Source organism: Mizuhopecten yessoensis, unplaced genomic scaffold (genome assembly GCF_002113885.1).
Source record: "Mizuhopecten yessoensis strain PY_sf001 unplaced genomic scaffold, ASM211388v2 scaffold716345, whole genome shotgun sequence".
Lineage (NCBI taxonomy): Eukaryota > Metazoa > Mollusca > Bivalvia > Pectinida > Pectinidae > Mizuhopecten > Mizuhopecten yessoensis.
In genome coordinates this window covers 73624-92248 of record NW_018480070.1, presented here as the reverse complement: position 1 = coordinate 92248, position 18625 = coordinate 73624, and the positions used below count along the sequence as shown (strand labels likewise).

Genomic DNA, 18625 nt, shown 5'->3' with positions numbered 1-18625 from the left:
GATATGTGCAGGCGACTAGACTTATCACCAGACAGGTACGTGTTCGTGACCTAGTGCCCGTGGGACGTGGTCATTCACACGTGTTTCTGTGTTCTGAAGAGTAAGGTCTGACATTCACAGTGGTCAAGCGTGTATAAAGATGTCCAAGCCAAGGAAGATACTACTGGCCATGGACGGCAGTTCTCACTCTGAGTTTGCTTTTGAATGTAAGTGAGTTTTTGCTAATATTTATCGCTTATACAGCGGGCTATACAACATATAAATTGCATGCAATTAGCACGTGATATTTGCATTTATTAACGTCAATGACCTTATCATAAAAACATCATTATTCTTATTTTTGGTAAAGCGTTTCAAACCAATTGTTTCTGAAAAGAATAACATTTGGGAAAGGGCGATGAAGTATGGTTATCTTACTTATAATAATATGAAAATTGACTTGATGTATGTATTTCATTTGAAAAAAAAACATGATGACAACGATACTGATCACGCGGGAACGATGATAATGAAGATGATAGTGACTTGACAACCTAGCGATTCCCAGGTATTTGCATCTCATTTAGAGTTTAATTGACTTGTTTATTTGCAGGGTATACGACCAACCTGATGAAGTCAGATGACCAGCTTGTTATAGTCAGCGCACTTGAACGTCACACCGGCTTGTCCACTGGTAGTACACCCAATGTTTTAATACTTTAAGATCCAAAATCGTTTCAAGAGAAAACAATTTCCTCGAAACAAAATGGACTAGTAGGTATCGTACAATATCCGGTATTTTGGTTTTTTTCATTAATATTACAGTAAAGATAAACTAGGGCAAATTACATATATTCGTTCAAATAGAATAAGTTGTTTGTGTATAAGAAATAATAAGGCTGTTAGTCATATATAAATAACGTTTGATAATGGTCGTCCCTATTGCGAAAACTTAATGTTGACGAAAGCTTATCTAAGCTAGTTAACTAGTACAACGATATATTGTGAGTTATCTCCCCTACAACGTTAAACTATTGACGAATACATTGGTGACATATTTAAGCACTTAAAAGAAATTCAGGCAATATGGGTTGTTATAAGCAAGGAATGGATGGTATCTCAAAGATAATATCTTTATAAGTCATACAACTGGTCTTGCCTTAATTAATTGTCAAATTTTGCCAGCACGTTTTAGAATGTATTCTCACATATGTAATTAGAGCACGAATCTACTCGACTTGAACATAACAATATAGTATATCTGACTAAACTTTTCAGAAAATAATTATTTGAATTTTCTTTGCACACGTTGATAATGACAAAGTAGATGTTTGGAACTCAGAATCAGCTAAATATGTTGAAGCAATCTGTATCAACAAACATTAAAATATTAACAAATCGACGAACAAAATGTTTCAAAAATTGTGAAAATGTTTACCAAACAGTTTCCAAGTGTTCATATGCAAATTAAGGCCTCTTCGTCTGACTTTCAGGAACTGATTTTGGTGTTATTTAAAAAGTTTCAAAATGACACTTGCAGAAAAAGATTTTCATTGAAAATTATGATCGGGGGTATTACATTATACTACAATTACATTTATATTCAAGTTGGGGAAAGCTAATTGAACTTGACCTTTGGCTGCAATAGTGGGAAACTAATCAAGCATTCCATCTGAAGGAAAAATACACCAAAGTTCTATTCTTTTTACCGTTTCAAAATATCACTACTCTTCATTTACATAGACTATGTTTATTATGATATTATTGCATTCTTGTTTCCCAATTCAAACATTTTGGTAGATTTGATGGAAGGGTTCTTGCTTGCATATTTAAAGACTAATCTTTGAAAATGAACACTTTGAAAAGGATGTACCTTAAGTCAAAACTAAAATTCGTCTTTGAATGTCTATCAAAATCTTGTTATCTTAATGTATATACTTAGAAATTTACAAACAAAATCATATTGATTTCCTGTGTAAATAATATAAGAAAGTCGCTTAGTTTATTTCCGGTCAACATTGCTTTCGTACTCAAACAGGCTTACATTGGTCCAAACTTCCTAAAAGAGGTTACAGTCACCCAAATTTCAAACCCCCTGTTCAGTCGTTTTTAAAGACCACAATTAAAAATTGGAATTCATATATGCAATATGAATACATTGAACTTCTACATTAGCTTTTAAATTTGCCCATATCCAGGTTAACGTAGTCAATAATAAGGCATTAATGCTGATATCTTCATAAAAATAATTCATCGGACTTATAACATGTAAATCACTTTAGCGAACCAACTGCATACTACAAAATTACGCATTATCTCAAGTTCAAGTATATGCCTAGGTCATGCGGAGCTTACTTTCTCTTTGATTATCTTTGGAGAGGCTTGCTGGACTCAAAACAAGATGATTGTGGCAATGAGAATCTACAAAAAATAGATGAAAATAACAAAGGAAGATATTTTACCATTAGGTAACTGTCCTTCCATAATATTCAATGCTTTCATAAAAAAGCTAGACATGTTATAAACATTATCACCCTTTCCAGTTTCAATGTTTATAACATGTCGAGCACAATAATAGCATCACATACTGTTATGAAATGGCGTGTCATCTAAAGTTCATTGATTAGTCTTTTGTATTTCACAACGATTTTAGCAGTTTCTCATGGCAACATCTAACTTAAAATGAACCCGTTATGCCTCTTCACAGATATGAACAGATAAGTTAACCTCTGCAAAACTTGGGTATGTACATGAACTTCAGATAATATGCCATTTCGAAGTATTCAGTTGAATCGCAAAAAAGACTGACATGGAGACATCAGCCTTTATGTCTAGTCATTGACTATGTTAACCTCGCTATGTACCAGTTTAATAGCTTATGTACAAGTGCATTAAGTTCAAATTACATCTATGAGTTCTGCTTGATAATGTGGGTCTGTGATAGTGACTTATCATGGGTTTGAAAATAGAAAGTCAGGGGCGGCTTTTTGAACCTTAATAATTCTCTTGTTGGAGTCCTTAATATTGATAATCAGTTGTTATGTAAAATTAAGATGATTTTCTAAGGATCGACCTGACCTACATAAATAATGAAAAATAAATTTCAACAATGCCATAGGAATGAAAAATAGTTAACGTGTTGTCAGAATACAGCAGAACGTGTTGTAATAAATATTTCCTCTGTAACGGAAAGTATTTTTAAGGTATCGTATATATTGGGAGAAAATTGACATCGATTAAGTTCCGGTGTAAATCTTATTGACACAGGACAAACTGACTTCTGACACTAATCTAAAACACAAACATAGACCTAAACTGATATCGTCTTAAAGCGGATGTGACGCGATGTAGACATGCGCATCGTACACATGATATGTAACGGTACTGTTGGCAATGGTCGGTCACATACACAATTACAAAAGCTAATCAAACAATTGGAACAAAGTATGCTACACATTTGTTTAGCATACCACACACATCATCCAATAGAACATCACCTTTAAACCTGTTCGCGTACGATGAACGTGTGTTTGCACACTTCAGGCTAAGTAATAACAAATATATTACGGACAATAAGTCTAAATATGATTAAAATGGATGATTCGGAAAAGGCTGTTGTTTGGATTTATTTGTTGTACTGAAATATTACCTTAGTCACATTTTTATACGAGTAACTTCACATCTACCAAGAAAAATCATTATTTTCGAACTAATTTGTTAGTGAATAACAAAAAATCGTTAATTATATTAAATATGTACTATTTTTGCTGCAATTCCGAGGATAAAGTGCATAATCTTCAAACAATAATAAACCAATTGCAGGTAACACTTTCATCTGAATGTCTATAGATTGTAATGCAGATTGATCAGGGTCAAGTGACACAGACGATTGTTTGTATATATATGTTATTTCAAAAAAAAAAGACGGAGCTTTTCATTTACCAATAATGAAACAATCCTTTTTGTTATGCATTCAATGTTTGTTTACACCTCATGATGAAATTATACAAATTGTAATAATATTTAATCTTCCATGTTTTCTCCTAATATTCTTATTTATTTTTGTATCAACAGTAGTTTATAGACAAATATGGATTTCAACCTTTGCGACCCCTAATATCACCGACGATTCCTCGAAGTATGAAACAGTTGTATTTTGCAGTATTATTCATTTTTGGCATACTGTATATAACCTGTGTTTGTTGCGTTCATCTTTTAGGATACATAATGGTGAACTCTACTCATGGATTCTTTTAGTCCCCTTGATAGCCGCAGTAATAGTTTTAATAGTGGCATGGTTCGTAATATATAAGCATTTTAATAATTGTTAAGTTTGATATTACACAGGATTAAAAAAACTAAAATTTGAAAAATTAATACTTTTACGCACCGCTCTTCAGTTTCTACATTAGTTAAGATCAGGGCCTGTATTCATGAAACCGTTATCATGCTCAAGCAGGGATTTTGTGCTTAATTCTAGTTTCTTGTTCCATTTATAAATTAATTCTAAAATCTTATTTTGTCAATGATATGGAAAGAATTTGAAGAGACTTAAAGCCAAATACTGTTTTCAATGTTAATATTTAACTTTTTGATCGTTTGACATGATTTGAGTGATTTACAAGAAATTTGGGTTGAGCACAAAATCCATGCTTGAGCATTAGAACTGTTTCATGAATACTGGCCTAGATCCTTTTGGCCCCTAGCTTCACAGATGTGCTTGGAAGGATGAAACAGCTGTATGATTCAGTGTCATTCGTTATTCCGTATACTGTATCTATTACCAGATATCAATGGTGCAATCATCTGTGTGTGTTAATCTTATTTAAGGAATCGGATTCATGAAGTCTAAATCTCGATATATACGTAGTTTCATTGTAGTTAATGTTTATTAGGTACCGTTGCACAACCGACTAACCTCTCTTTACTTTTTTTCTATTCAGAACCGTTTTAGTATGTTAGTAGCAAATGAATTAATTCTGTACCAAACAATAAACATAAACAAGAATACAGTGGACCTAGATGGACGCCGTGTTTGTATCTGTTCTCAGATTGTATACATTGTAAGTCTATTATGTTTTATTGACAGCCCTGGGCAGTGCCGACATACAGTCCCTGTGTAGTATACTGGAGGAGGAGTCCGACGAACACAGGATACTTGTGAATAACTTAACCAAAAAACTGGAGTCCACAGGAGTAGGCTACTTTATATTTTTCATATTGTAATATTAAAGACTGATAACAACTTTGTTGTCTGTATTTATAATCTGATAGATTATGGATTTCTAATTTACCACAAACAAATTCGTATAAAACGAAAGCTTATTCATAAACGACATAAGAATTTCCATGAGACAAAAGCTAAACTGTAAAACACAAACCAATTCTACGAAACGAAAACTAGATGATAAATGAAAAATAAGTTACTAAAAGGTGTGTGCTCATAATGTCTTTCCTATTATTTAGATGTCTCTTCAGATCCTATTGTTGTTTGTTCCTATTGTTGTTAGCTTCTACTTTTATTAGCCGTATATATGACAGTTCCTACTGTTGTCAGTTCTTATTGCTGTCAACTCCTGCTATTGTCAGTTCTTATTGTTGTCAGATCCTATGTTGTCAGATCCAACTTTTCTCAGATCTTATGTTGCCAGGTCCTTCTGTTGTCAGATATCATGTTTTCAGTTTCTTGCGTTTCTTATAGTTGTCAGTTCCTACTGTTGTCATATCTTATGTTGTCAGCCTTACTGTTGTCAGATCTTATGTTGTCAGTTCCTACTGTTGTCAGATCTTCAGTTGTCAGTTCCAACTTTTATCAGATCTTACTGTTGTCAGTTCCTTCTGTTGTCAGATGTTATATTGTCACTTCCTGCTATTGTCAGATATTATTTTTATGAATTCCTACTGTTGTCAGATCTTATGTTGTCAGTTCTGACTTTTGTAAGATCTTACCGTTGTCTGTTCCTATTGTTGTCAGATCTTATTGTTCCGAACTCGTACTTTTGTCATATCTTACCATTGACAGTTCCTACTGTTGTTGGTACCTATTTTTGCCAGGTCTTATCACTGTTACTTCATATTCTCTATTACTTCAATCGACCCGGAATTCCGATTTTGTCCCTGTGTGTGGGATGTAGAAAAACAGTTCAAATTTGTACAACTTCACATGTATGGTACTTTGAACTTTTATTGTAATATCTAGATATCTTTTCTTGCCGGGGGCATGTGACAATATTTTTTCGAGTTATCACATAAATATAACAAGTATTAAAAACGTATGCCAGAACGTTATAATAGCATTCTTTGACAAATAAGATCCAAAATGTGATAGGTACATCAAACTTTTCACTGTGTATTTTAATTCTACTTACAGATAATTATATATTATCTTGTTGGTGGCAACATACGCTTAACACAAGCCTTCTGATACCAACTATATATAACCCTACATGGGCGGATAGGTCGAGTGGTTAACACTCCACGCAGGCGGTCGGGGTTCGATCCCCGAAGTCGTCGTCGGCATGGATATTCAGAGAAAGGGTTTTCTCCTGTGCTGTAGCATTCAAGTGTGGTGGCACTATAATTGATGCCGTTGGAAGCACGGTCCCACTACAAACAGAACATATTCATCTACAGCACACACGCATACACACATATGGAGATATTAGCCAGGTGGCATAGGACTAGTAGTTAGCGCCTGATAAGGCAGCTCCTGCAAAATCCTCAAAATTGTAATGATAAACGAGATGCTTATAGTAATAATTGTATGGTATCGCAAACTCACATTACGGTACATAAAAACAAGGACATCAACATGTTTAAACTAGCATGTACTCCTTACGTTATACAAAGACATTTGTTTTACTGACGATCGACATTTTACTCAGATTAACGCAAAATTAAATATCCCGTGATGTTACGTAGTCAAATCTGAACTACGATCTAAGCTTTTCATATTAATGATTTACTTAAGTTATTTAGTATATAATGTATGTAATTTTATTAAAACGAAAAGTATACCCGTTTATATAACTCTTCATATATGTTTATATTCCAGTTGAAAGGGATGGTGAAAACACAGCTTGGTAAGGCCGGAGAAGTAGTGGTCAAAGTGGCGAGTGAGGAACATGTTGACCACATCATCTGTGGGTCGAGAGGTCACAGCCAGATAAGGAGAACGCTCATGGGTAGCCATAGTGATTATATCTTACATCACGCGCACGTGCCGGTGACGGTGTGTCGCCATCCCAAACATATGCACATAGCGACAGTTGCCGGGTCGTTAAACTCTCTTGACAACACCGATGGCTAATTCTATCACCAGCATTATCAACATGGACATATGATTGATGTCTGTATTGCGTTAGTTATTTTGGCAACTTCGATACGAGGAAAATAAATTATCTCTGCATCAAAAATACACAAATAAACAACTTGTAAATTGTCAAAGATTTGACGAATCAAGAATCCTGATCGATCAAATAAATAACAAAAAGTTGATACTTGTTTCATGAGAAAAGTTACGTATCTTTTTTTCGCCCTGTTATGCCACAGGAGCAATGTCGAAGACGTTTGACCTTAGTTAGATCTTCATTAAATTAATGTTCATAGCATTTTTTTTATCAATGAAAGCGTCAACATAACAGTTGTTGTTTTTCTTTCTCTTTTTTAATGCTAAGCGTATTTTGTTACACTACAATAGATAAAACAATAAAAAAAGGGGTAACATAGATAAGTCACCATATGACACACGTGTAAAATAATGTTTTTTTTTGTGATTATCCGTTTCTCTATTTGTCATGCGTTATGGATATGTAAGTAAAATAGGCGTAGATGAAGAAATATATGATGAAGGGTGGTACATATGTTGTAATTCCCTCTGTTTTGTGGTTGTTGTTTTGCTAAAGGGGAGAGGGAGCTTGGGTAGGGGGTCTGAATGTTTTCCGTTTGCTTCAGTCTCTCCTCAGTTTATGATGTTGTCTTTCGTTTTGTTTCAGTGTTTCCCTTGTTTTGAATGTTGCCTTCCGTTTTGTTTCAGTTCCTTATGCTGTCTTTCGTTTTGTTGCAGTGTGTCTTCAGTTTCTTCTTTTATAACTGCTTGTCTTATGTCTAAACTCTCATGAATCAAAATGGTCGACACATGGCTGTCTGAACCAAGGTGACCGATGCACAATGGAAATATTTGCAGGGGGACGTGAAGGAAAGTTTAATTTGAAATTGCCCTTACATGATGATAATCCGTAAGCTTTGAACAAGTCTGTTTTATTACACGCAAACCGCTATTTTCTAAGAAAACAATTACGTCTTGAGCTCTGCTGAACAGTTGACTATCCCTAGGTTTCTGATGCGTCTTCATTCAAGCGTGATGCGTTACGGCCCATCAGCAGGTCTCTCATAATCTAATGAATATTTATAGGTTTTCCTCCATCACGATCCCTTTAGGAAGGCTGGCCGCCGCCATATGGCAATATGTAATTTCATGCCTTGTTAAGTAGAGTGAGAGTATAACAAACCATGTAACGCTATAGTTGTTTTAATTAAAACACAAATATTCTCAAATCTGCATATTTAATTTGATAAAAATCTTATTATTTGATTGCGTGATATTCATATGCTTTACATGTTAAATTAACAATACGAATGTAACAGATTTAGCGATACTGATTCGTTATTTCACACTACTTTTACGCACTAAGGTCCCGTACTAGAATTTCTTTCAACTTCGTTCAAAGGTTTGATAGAGATGGTGGCATCGGCTTAAGTTCCTTTTCGTGCAGAGTTTTAAAGAGCTTAATTCATTTCACGTACGGATTGTTTTATACTTGAATTAGGTCTCCCCGCGGTGCTTTCCCGTGTTTGAAATTTTTTGGAAATAATGATTTTAAATTTCATTATTTAATTAAAGTAGCACAATTTCATTAAATAATTTTATTGTAACACATTATCACTAAAATGTGAATAGTGCAATTATGACAAATGACCTCCTAATTCAATCAACGTAATGTCACGTGTACTTTGATTCCTGTTGCATCTGAATTTTTCGCGGGAGTTTTCTGAACACCACTTAAAAGATTAAGAAAGAATATGAGCAATTAGTGTAAGTATGTAGACCTAATAACTCCAACACAGAAATGTTTGGTATAATATTGAACGTCCACCACGTACATTACGCATGGTTGGAAGTGAAAGAACAATCGCTAAGCCTATACCATTGCTTTCCTGTCTTAATCTTCTTTGTAGCTTGTTTTTGATGAGGTTTGATAAATTACATGAGAAATTCAAATTAATTACTGGTAATTGTTTATTGAACATAAGCAAACAAAAACACTTCAATATCATATTCCTACTTCATAGCACTGGAGCTATATGAAATGAACGGTCACCATTTATAAATATAGACAACTTACTGAAGACACCTATGCATTTTCATAAAATGATATATTGAACTATAACTGTCTTCTGCTGAGGGAACCACGGTCTTGTTTATAATAACCCTGCAATAGTTCACTGAAACTTGTATACAGTATATATAGTCTTGTGTACAGTATATATAGCTATGTATACAGTATATATAGCTATGTATACAGTGTATATAACTCTGTATACAGTATATAATATCCCAGTAAACAATTTATAATAACACTGTTTATAGTACACAGAAACTTGTATACAGTATATATAGCCTTGTGTACAGTATATATAGCTATGTATACAGTGTATATAACTCTGTATACAATATATAATATCCCAGTAAACAATTTATAATAACACTGTTTATGGTACACAGAAACGTGTATACAGTATATATAGCCTTGTGTACATTATATATAGCTATGTATACAGTGTATATAACTCTGTATACAGTATATAATATCCCAGTAAACAGTTAATTATAACACTGTTTATAGTACACAGAAACTTGTATACAGTATATATAGCCTTGTGTACAGTATATATAACTATGTATACAGTGTATATAATTCTGTATACAGTATATAATATCCCAGTAAACAGTTTATAATAACACTGTTTATAGTACACAACACAGAAACTTGTATACAGTATATATAGCCTTGTGTACAGTATATATAACTATATATACAGTGTATATAATTCTGTATACAGTATATAATATCCCAGTAAACAGTTTATAATAACCCTGCATACAGTACACAGAAACTTGTATACAGTATATATAGCCTTATTTATTTATATATTATCTTTAACCTCATACAGCATAAACAGCCATGTATATCGTATATATTACAGGTATACAATATATACAATTGATGTATCCTCCCTCAAGAGAAAATAATGCCGTATATACAGCATATAAACTAGACGTATCTCATATTACAATAAAATAATTATCTTTCACTTGAAATAAAAAAAAAAAATCATGTCTTTATCCCGTGTTTTTACAAATGGTACTTCCGATCATTAGATGTAGTTTCTTGTCAACACGGTATCTAAGTGCACGACTAGGTTATTGATGACCCAGTCTGTGATAGATCTAGTCTGATGAAATAGGAACGATTACTTTGCCTATATTCACCTTTTTGTTATAAATATCTTATTATTCTTAGCATTTCATCCTCTAGCGTAATTTATCAAATTTACAGTTGGTTTATTACAGCCGCCTTCCTCCTCCAAAATAATGATTCTGCTACTTAGATGATGTTTTTTTTTGAGAAGCAAGACTATTGCAATAACCAAGACATAACGATGAAAATGTATTTCAAACCAAATACAAGATCTATGATGTTTACCATTAGGTAAACATTATAAATCTTGCATTGTTTTGAGCGTAATGAACGTAATGAAAAAAACCAAACTTACTTTCCTTCCATATGATTTTTTTTTTTAAACTCGTTCCGAAAAAAACTACTTTTCTCATTAGATGTCTGATTGTCATGTTAAAAACCACGCAAATCATATATAGACTCCCATTAAAAACACACTCTTTTATCTTACTTACTGTGTGCGCAAATGAGTAATGTGCATTTGGCCACAGACAGCACAGGAAGCATCCGTAATTGGCTCTGAAACATGAGTGGAGGTTTTCGCAGGTGCTAGACTCATTACAATACAACCTTTACCATAAAAAGAAAAAGATAACCAAGTCCAGAAATTGTAGCGGTACAACATGATTCATATAATTTATAACACAAAAACGTTACCACCGCTCTAAAAACAGAATGAACTACTTACCTAATATACGTGGGTCGGGGTTCTTTTGTCGTTAACCTACAAAATATCTGTCACATTAAAAAGCAAAGGTTGGGAACAAATTGGGATTAAATACCGTTGTAAAACAACATGACCTTTCCCTAATTTACTAGAGAGTGCTAGACAAATGTGCAGTAACCCTATTTAAAGGTTCTAACCTCTACTGATCACCTATATTTCATTTTACATAATCACCTGCTGCATATTGATCTAGAATTCACTTCTTTATCTGAAAAATGACTGGCATGACTTAATATATATGTATATATTGCATATGCTCCTTTTTATATTATAAGTAATTCTTGATAAGCAAACGATTTTGTTGAAACAAACACAAACTAAAATTTAAGAAGAATAATGAATACGAATAAGCAATAAGTATATAAGTATCTAATAGATAAAATATTACATTTTTTAAACGCATTGTTGTATTGTCATGAATTCTATCCAGATAAAAAATAACGTTTGACTAATGTCGGTTTGTGTTTACATACAACTACACTTGTCGGGTTTATATGTTAAAATGAGACTTATCTTTTAATTAACTGTTAATTATGACTCGTGAAAAACCACCGGCATTCAAATTGATGTATTTCGAAAACATATCAATCAAAAGAATATAATTCAATAAAAAAATTGAAATATAAAATAAAATAAATAGAAGAGGTGATTGATGTCATAAACGTGAACTGGAATTAAAATAGTAACGACGCTGGAAGTAATTGCAGAACCTATAAAACAAATCAGATTTAACAGCTATTGTGAAATTAGAAACATAATTTATTTCACTTAAAGGACATGTTAAGTTGCCTATTGATTTATAATTTTACGATCCCTATGTGGGCTACTCTGTACCGCCCAACATGCGTAGTGCTTTTGTCCAAACATATGTTTCGTTTTCGATCGAACCTGCTCGCTAAAATCAGTGTGATCAGAGCGACAGATCATACGGTAAACGTCTATCGCGTCACTCAGATCTGCCAGCCTGTACCGCTACTACAGCCGTCGTTAAGAGGGGCCTTAACCGTGGTGTAACTATGTTCCAACTTTGTGTCGTTGTCTCACTTTTCCTTGAACATTTATTAAAAAAATAATTATAAAATCACAGCCAAGGAAAACTCCCAGGAATAACGCATATGAAATATAAATATTTAAATTAGCTTTCAAAAAACCGTTATTGTCGGCGTTTGTCGTTTCTTTGATGTACAAACACAAAGTCTATTAAACAGTTCTGTAAAGGTAGCTATTTACATAGATGACGGATATCGGTACCTTCTCATAAAGTTGGAACCATGAAATAACCATGAGTTGTGGTAATTAAGGACCAGAAGCGTCTTGGCTAATGTTCTACCGGCAGCTTTTATATCTGATTTTAGCAAAAAGTTTGAGCATATAAATTGGACATTTTCGTCAATACTTACACATGACTTCGCCACACGTCAACTCTTCAATAAATAATACACACTAAAGACGCGCACGCGACACCGAGTTCGCACCTAAGGACTCGCTAATTGATTTCATCATAATTATTTCAAAAGCGTCCGTGAACCAATTGAGAAGACTTGCTTTCATCAAGGCATTTACAGATCAGGCTGTACTCTGTATCATAGATTTTACGCCTTTCAAGTCGGATCGTTATCATTGCTGTATACGGTAAGGGGATTGCGGTATGCATATTAATAGAGACTAACGGATCTCCGATGGCTATCTTGCGTTTCTTTAGAAACTAAAACCATCATTTAACGGTTACTGCTCGCAATGTAAGTCGGTTCAGTTGAATCGCAGCATTAAGTACAGGTAAATTATTAAATACCAGAAAATTTGTCTTGTTTAAGTAATTGATCATGAAAGAGATCTCCCTGGCTTGTCTAGATACTCGATTTGGTAGTCAACGCAGTGACAGTCTAATAAATCACGGTTGGAGATTGCAGCAGAATTATTTCATGTACAAGAGCCCATTTCGTATTTTTTCAAACTGTACCCAATCGTAAACAAAAATCAGACATGAATATTGATGTTATGGTGCCGATTTGATACCCTTATGCAAATTATAAACATAATTTATGCATTCATTCACTTCTTATTTGCTTCTCAATCTGTAATTTTATTGATAATTGTTTGGACAGATTGTGTATCTAAACACCTGTATTGTACACTTTTATCTACTTTTTTGAATAATCTATTTCTTGAAATCTTCTCATTTTTCTGCCTTGTCTCCCATCCTTTCCCCCAATTGTCTGCCTGTCTGTGTCTCTGTGTGCATATCTTTGTCTGTTTCTTTCCCCCTCCCTGTCTGTCTATGTCTCTCTGTGTCGGTCTCTCTGTCTGTCTGTTTCTAAACTAAAAGTTTTATTTTGTACTTGCAAACTTCTTTGTGGAATAATATATATTTTGCGAAATCTTCTGATTTTTCTGCCTGGTGTCACATCCTTTCCTCCGACTGTCTGCCTGTCTGTGTCTCTCTGTGTCTGTCTGTGTCTGTTTCTTTCTCTCTCCTTGTCTATCTCTCTGTCTGTGTGTGTGTGTGTGTGTGTGTGTGTGTGTGTGTGTCTCTCTCTCTCTCTCTCTCTCTCTCTCTCTCTCTCTCTTTTGACCGATCAATCGATCCATCAATGATGATATTCGATATACAGATATCAGTTGTTAGAGCGAACTGCTTTTCCTGTAGCATTTAAACATATCATTATTTCAAAAGAAGAACTGATTTCGAGATGGTCTCTTTTAATTGAAATTAAAAACACAAAGTTTGCTATACTATATATCAATCATAATTATGATAAGCTCATATAATGTGTTTAAAAAGAAATTCCTTTTTATACGTCATAGCATTGTGAAACGACCAGTAAGTTAGGATATACATTCTTGCTTAACTTATACAATGGATTTGTTTCTAAATGATCAGAATTGGATAATGAACATTCGAAATTCGATGGTTTTAAGGTGTTTTTTTTATATACATTAATATCAATAACATATAATAAATGACATAAAGATCACCATCTATAAAATAAGTTAATGTCTATAATTTCAAATTAGTATGTTCGTTTTTAAACGAAAACATATCCATGTAAACAATTACTACAAACCGGGAAAGCTCCGCCTTGGGCACCTGCTATGATTATCTCGGGGAGGTTAATTAAATAAGCCCGTATGTATATACTGAACATTTAATATGTATATCAATCGTCTTAGATGTTATAATGTAACTTCATACAATTCGCGTATTTCTTTTATACAACTGAATCATGGATCATAGAAATCGAAAAGAAAAGGTTTCCACGAACATGTATCGAATCGTCATAAATATTGGTTACAATGATCAATATGCAAACTAGATGAAAGACATTTTGTTCGGGTAATACACTCTCGGTCACACAAGACTATAGAATCAAGTGTATGTATTTCTTATTTACATACAACAGCTCTTGTCGTGGGAAAGTGAAGATTCTAGACAACTTACACACTTTTAATAAACTTGAAACACTCTTAAACGCCGCTATTTACACTGTCTTCTTGAAAAAGAATCTCGACTCCTGGTTATTTCAAAAAGATCGAAGTTTTGGACCAAACTTTGCACACCATGCGGGGGATAACGCCGTAATGTACTATGGCTAAATTGATTTTTTTTCCCCGTTGGTTTTTGTTTGTTTGGGGTTAACTTTGTCGTTGTCATTTACACTGTTCGGCACACAGGATACTTGAGGACACGAGTGTCAGCGTTCGGACGACTCTCCTACCCGTGGACTCAGCACTATGTCAACAGGCAAAACTACTTCACAAAAATGCACAATGTCGCTGTCGACTTTGTGCTTTTGAAGGAAAAACGACATAGATGTGGCCTCTTTGTTTGTCAAATATTACAGAAAGTGTTGAAGGTTTTTATCTTGTTTGCTAGACCGGTTTCTTATTGACTCTCTTGCAAAACGTCTTTGATATGAAAGAAGATTAGCAACACAATCGGTTGGGTTACGTAGCCATCTATCAAGTGCCACTGCAGATCGAGGCTCAGCGGGATTCAAGATTTTCAAGGACCTAGAAGCAAGTAGATCCGCCCAATCGCGATCTCGGAATGCTATTAGCGACAAAAGAAAAATTCGGCATATTGCATTTCACAATTACATTGGCGTTCTCACTTTTTGTGTATTTAACAGTTGGCTTTTATATTATTTCATTTTAAAATTCAATTACAAAATATTCAGTATAATGTTTTTAATTCAATGCTTGAGTAGGATTGTGTCATATTTTAGAGTTACAATTGATAAGTAGGTTTTTGTCATTTAATACATATCAAACAGACTGCTTTTTAAGACATCATGCTTTAGAAAATGTAGCACACAGATAAAAAAAATCACGGATTAAATTGATAATCAAAAATAAATAAATCGACTGTTGGTGATATTTTGTCCCTTTATAACTTTAAAAGTACAAGAAGGAAAGATTCCTAAGAGCAAGCATGATTAGCTTTTATACATTAATTGATTTGCATTCCGAAAATCCATGCCGATAAGAGTGTTGAACAAAATCATCACCATGACGCAAGGGAACCTGGGTCCAAAAATATTGGTGATAATCCAATTTTTTTTTACTGATTTTTTCTATTTTATTTAGTAATAATTCTTTTTATTTATGTTATCTTTCAATATTTATACAATGAGGCACGTCATTGGAAGCTGTGTTTCACGAATCTGTGTGAATGTTATATACAGGAGAATGGATTACTATGATACATTTTGAACATAGTAACAAAATTCAATTTAATTTTTACTTCTTTTTTTTTAATTTGTTTTTTCATTTGTTTTTTAAATGATAATCCAACTTATAATTAGTTGATTTGAAGTGTCAAGCAATCACGAAGTTCTGAGTACATGTAACAAAATGTATCATAATAAAATGGAACGGGACGCGAATCGAATAAGCCTTAAAATTAAGAACGTTCGAACTCTGCAAATACAGACTCTTTAATTCCAATTGCTTCTTTATTTCAAAAGTAGATTAGCAAAATCACACTGTTTATACACAGTCTGAACTCGAAGTTGATATAAAAATGCGAGAAAGAATTGAAGAGACCCTAAATCAAACTAAAAGTATAAATCAATATATGAGTTATAGCTAATGATGCAATTTTCCTATCGTTAATATGCATTCTATCTAAAGAAGCTACATAACTCACAACTCTCACGCTTGTTTACGCAAGTAAATGTTCGAAATCCATGCATCTATCAATAAAAGAAAAATTGCCATCAGTTTTAATTGGTAAAAAAGAAATCTGTACACAAACATTTTTCCTGGTATAAAGGCTAAAATGATTCCAATTTTGCATTCCCTAAGTATGTTATTATAAAATGCCGATTTTGCACGACATTTCAATGACAAGATAATGAAAAAAAGCACTCTATCTAAACACCATACAACAACAAATTAGTATTACAAAACATTGTCAATTATTTTAGGGCAAAATCATCAATGTAATCCAAATGGAGTTCAGAAATCTGGTTTTATAATAAAACGATTCCCATTTCCTCTGTCCATGATCCCATAATTGTCTCGGTCCTGTATTCAATCTGTATCTCTCAGGCAACTGACAGTCTTAGTATCGTCCAAAGTGTTGTTCCTTTGAACAGGAAGTGGAATTTGAGAAATGTAGTTTATCCGCTAGACAGAAATGCTGGTCTTTAACTCGAGAGCGCAGTTCCGACGATAATGGCTGCCCGGCGGTCTATTCAGCCACGTCAGAAACACATCGCCCATAATAACGGCTTTCCGAATCTACCGAAAAGGTAGAAGGTAGTTAAATGAATTTTCCATTAAACAATTAGTATACTGACATGGACCTGAAAAACCAATAGGCTATAATCTGTAGTTGTTTGCCTTTCTGGTTTGTAACTGTTAGCGTGCGTGTTAGGTCCCGGACCGGAAATTAGTATGATTCCGGAAATAGACAACCGTGTCGTGGAAAGTGGCGTTTTTCACAGGAAACAATTTAGCAAGGGAGAAATACACAGACGAAGACAAGATTCAATTTAGCGTCTAGGAACTCCATTTGTAGAAGAAACGATGGTGGAGAATTGAATGAAATATATTTCTAGATTATTTCTACCATCAATTTCAGTATCGGGTGTCGTCTGCCCGTCTGAGTACAGATCAGGTGATAAAAGACGAACTCACGGCATATTCTCATCACATCTCATACAACAAAGTTGGCCAAATGGGTAAAGAGAGGTGATTGTAAAGTCGTGACCAATTCTATAAAGGAAATCCATTGATATTTACCGACACAGATTCTTAATGCTTTATGTGATACTCTGGGAAAAGGGACATCTACTAGCTAATACTCTGACCGTTACTTATAACAGAATACATAAGTATAGTTTTAGTTTTTATGGTTAAATGTCATTTTAACAGCTTAGGTTATTTAAGGCAAACTCCATGTATGTAATATATGCATGTATGTAATTGCCTCTTTACGATAGCGTGGATAAGATGCCGGGTTTAAAGTGCTATCTCACTGAAATACCATGTCGAAAGTATCCAGCATAGCACTCAGCCCGGTCACATTATACTGACAACGGGTTAACCAGTTGTTGTCATAACCCTGAATGCTGAACGTTAAGCAGGGGATACAGACGTTAAAGTGAGGTATTACCATACGTCGTTTGCAATGATAACGAACGTGTAACATGACGTTTTGACGAATGTTTTTATTATATAAAGACGTATTTTTGACTTCAATATGAACTAGAATGGTCTTTTCGTGAGACGATTTAGACCGAATAAGTTGTGTGTCTGTGTCCTCGTGTTGTGATATTGCTGTTTTATTTCTTTTAAAATCACGACACAGTGATGACATCATTCATTGTTCTCACTCTACATAAACTATAGTCAATGTAAAATGAAGTCTGATATTTACATGTACTTTTCCCCAATTTAAATTTACTTGTCGCTCATTTTTTAAGAATTATAATTAGATGGCCCATTCTTCCTCGTATTCGATAAAACGATGTTTTTCATAAGATAATAAACATAAATTGTTGGACAATAATACATGTGCGTGCCTTTTCTTCTTGCTTAATTAATCATGCACGTGCAACGTTCTTTCCCATACTGCAAGTGTAAACAAATTAGCTATGTATGACAAGCCTTGGACCAATTAGTCTTGTCAAATAAGGGTACACACGTTTATGTGAAAACAAAACATTACGACATATATCAACGTTACAATTAAACATGGCCATTGGCTGCAGCGTTTAGGAATTATTTCATCAAATGTTGCATTATTAAAGCGAGGCATCACGTGACAATTTTTGTGCTCAAAGAAACAGCGTAATTTAAAATATAATATTACTTAAGTCACATTATCTTATAGGCAATGAAGTGGATAGAAAGTATGTCCAATTATATTCTCCGGTCGTAGACACGTCAA

The 18625-nt window shown here is 33.9% G+C and overlaps 1 protein-coding gene across 1 annotated transcript; it reads left to right on the top strand.

Moving 5' to 3' along the window:
- Positions 1–7586, top strand: LOC110443447. The gene is made up of 4 exons (XM_021487669.1): positions 1–206; positions 593–673; positions 5069–5175; positions 7034–7586. Exons 1-4 carry the CDS (start codon positions 140–142, stop codon positions 7286–7288), a joined length of 510 nt encoding a protein of 169 aa, XP_021343344.1. The 5' UTR covers positions 1–139; the 3' UTR covers positions 7289–7586.
- The last annotated feature ends 11039 nt before the right edge of the window (positions 7587–18625 follow it).

Bases quoted from the DNA above. Each gene is read 5' to 3' on its own strand.
- LOC110443447 (XM_021487669.1), top strand. From the start codon at position 140: ATGTCCAAGCCAAGGAAGATACTACTGGCCATGGACGGCAGTTCTCAC. The intron at 207-592 runs GTAAGTGAGTTT...GTTTATTTGCAG, and splicing joins CTCTGAGTTTGCTTTTGAAT to GGTATACGACCAACCTGATG. The intron at 674-5,068 runs GTAGTACACCCA...TTTTATTGACAG, and splicing joins TCACACCGGCTTGTCCACTG to CCCTGGGCAGTGCCGACATA.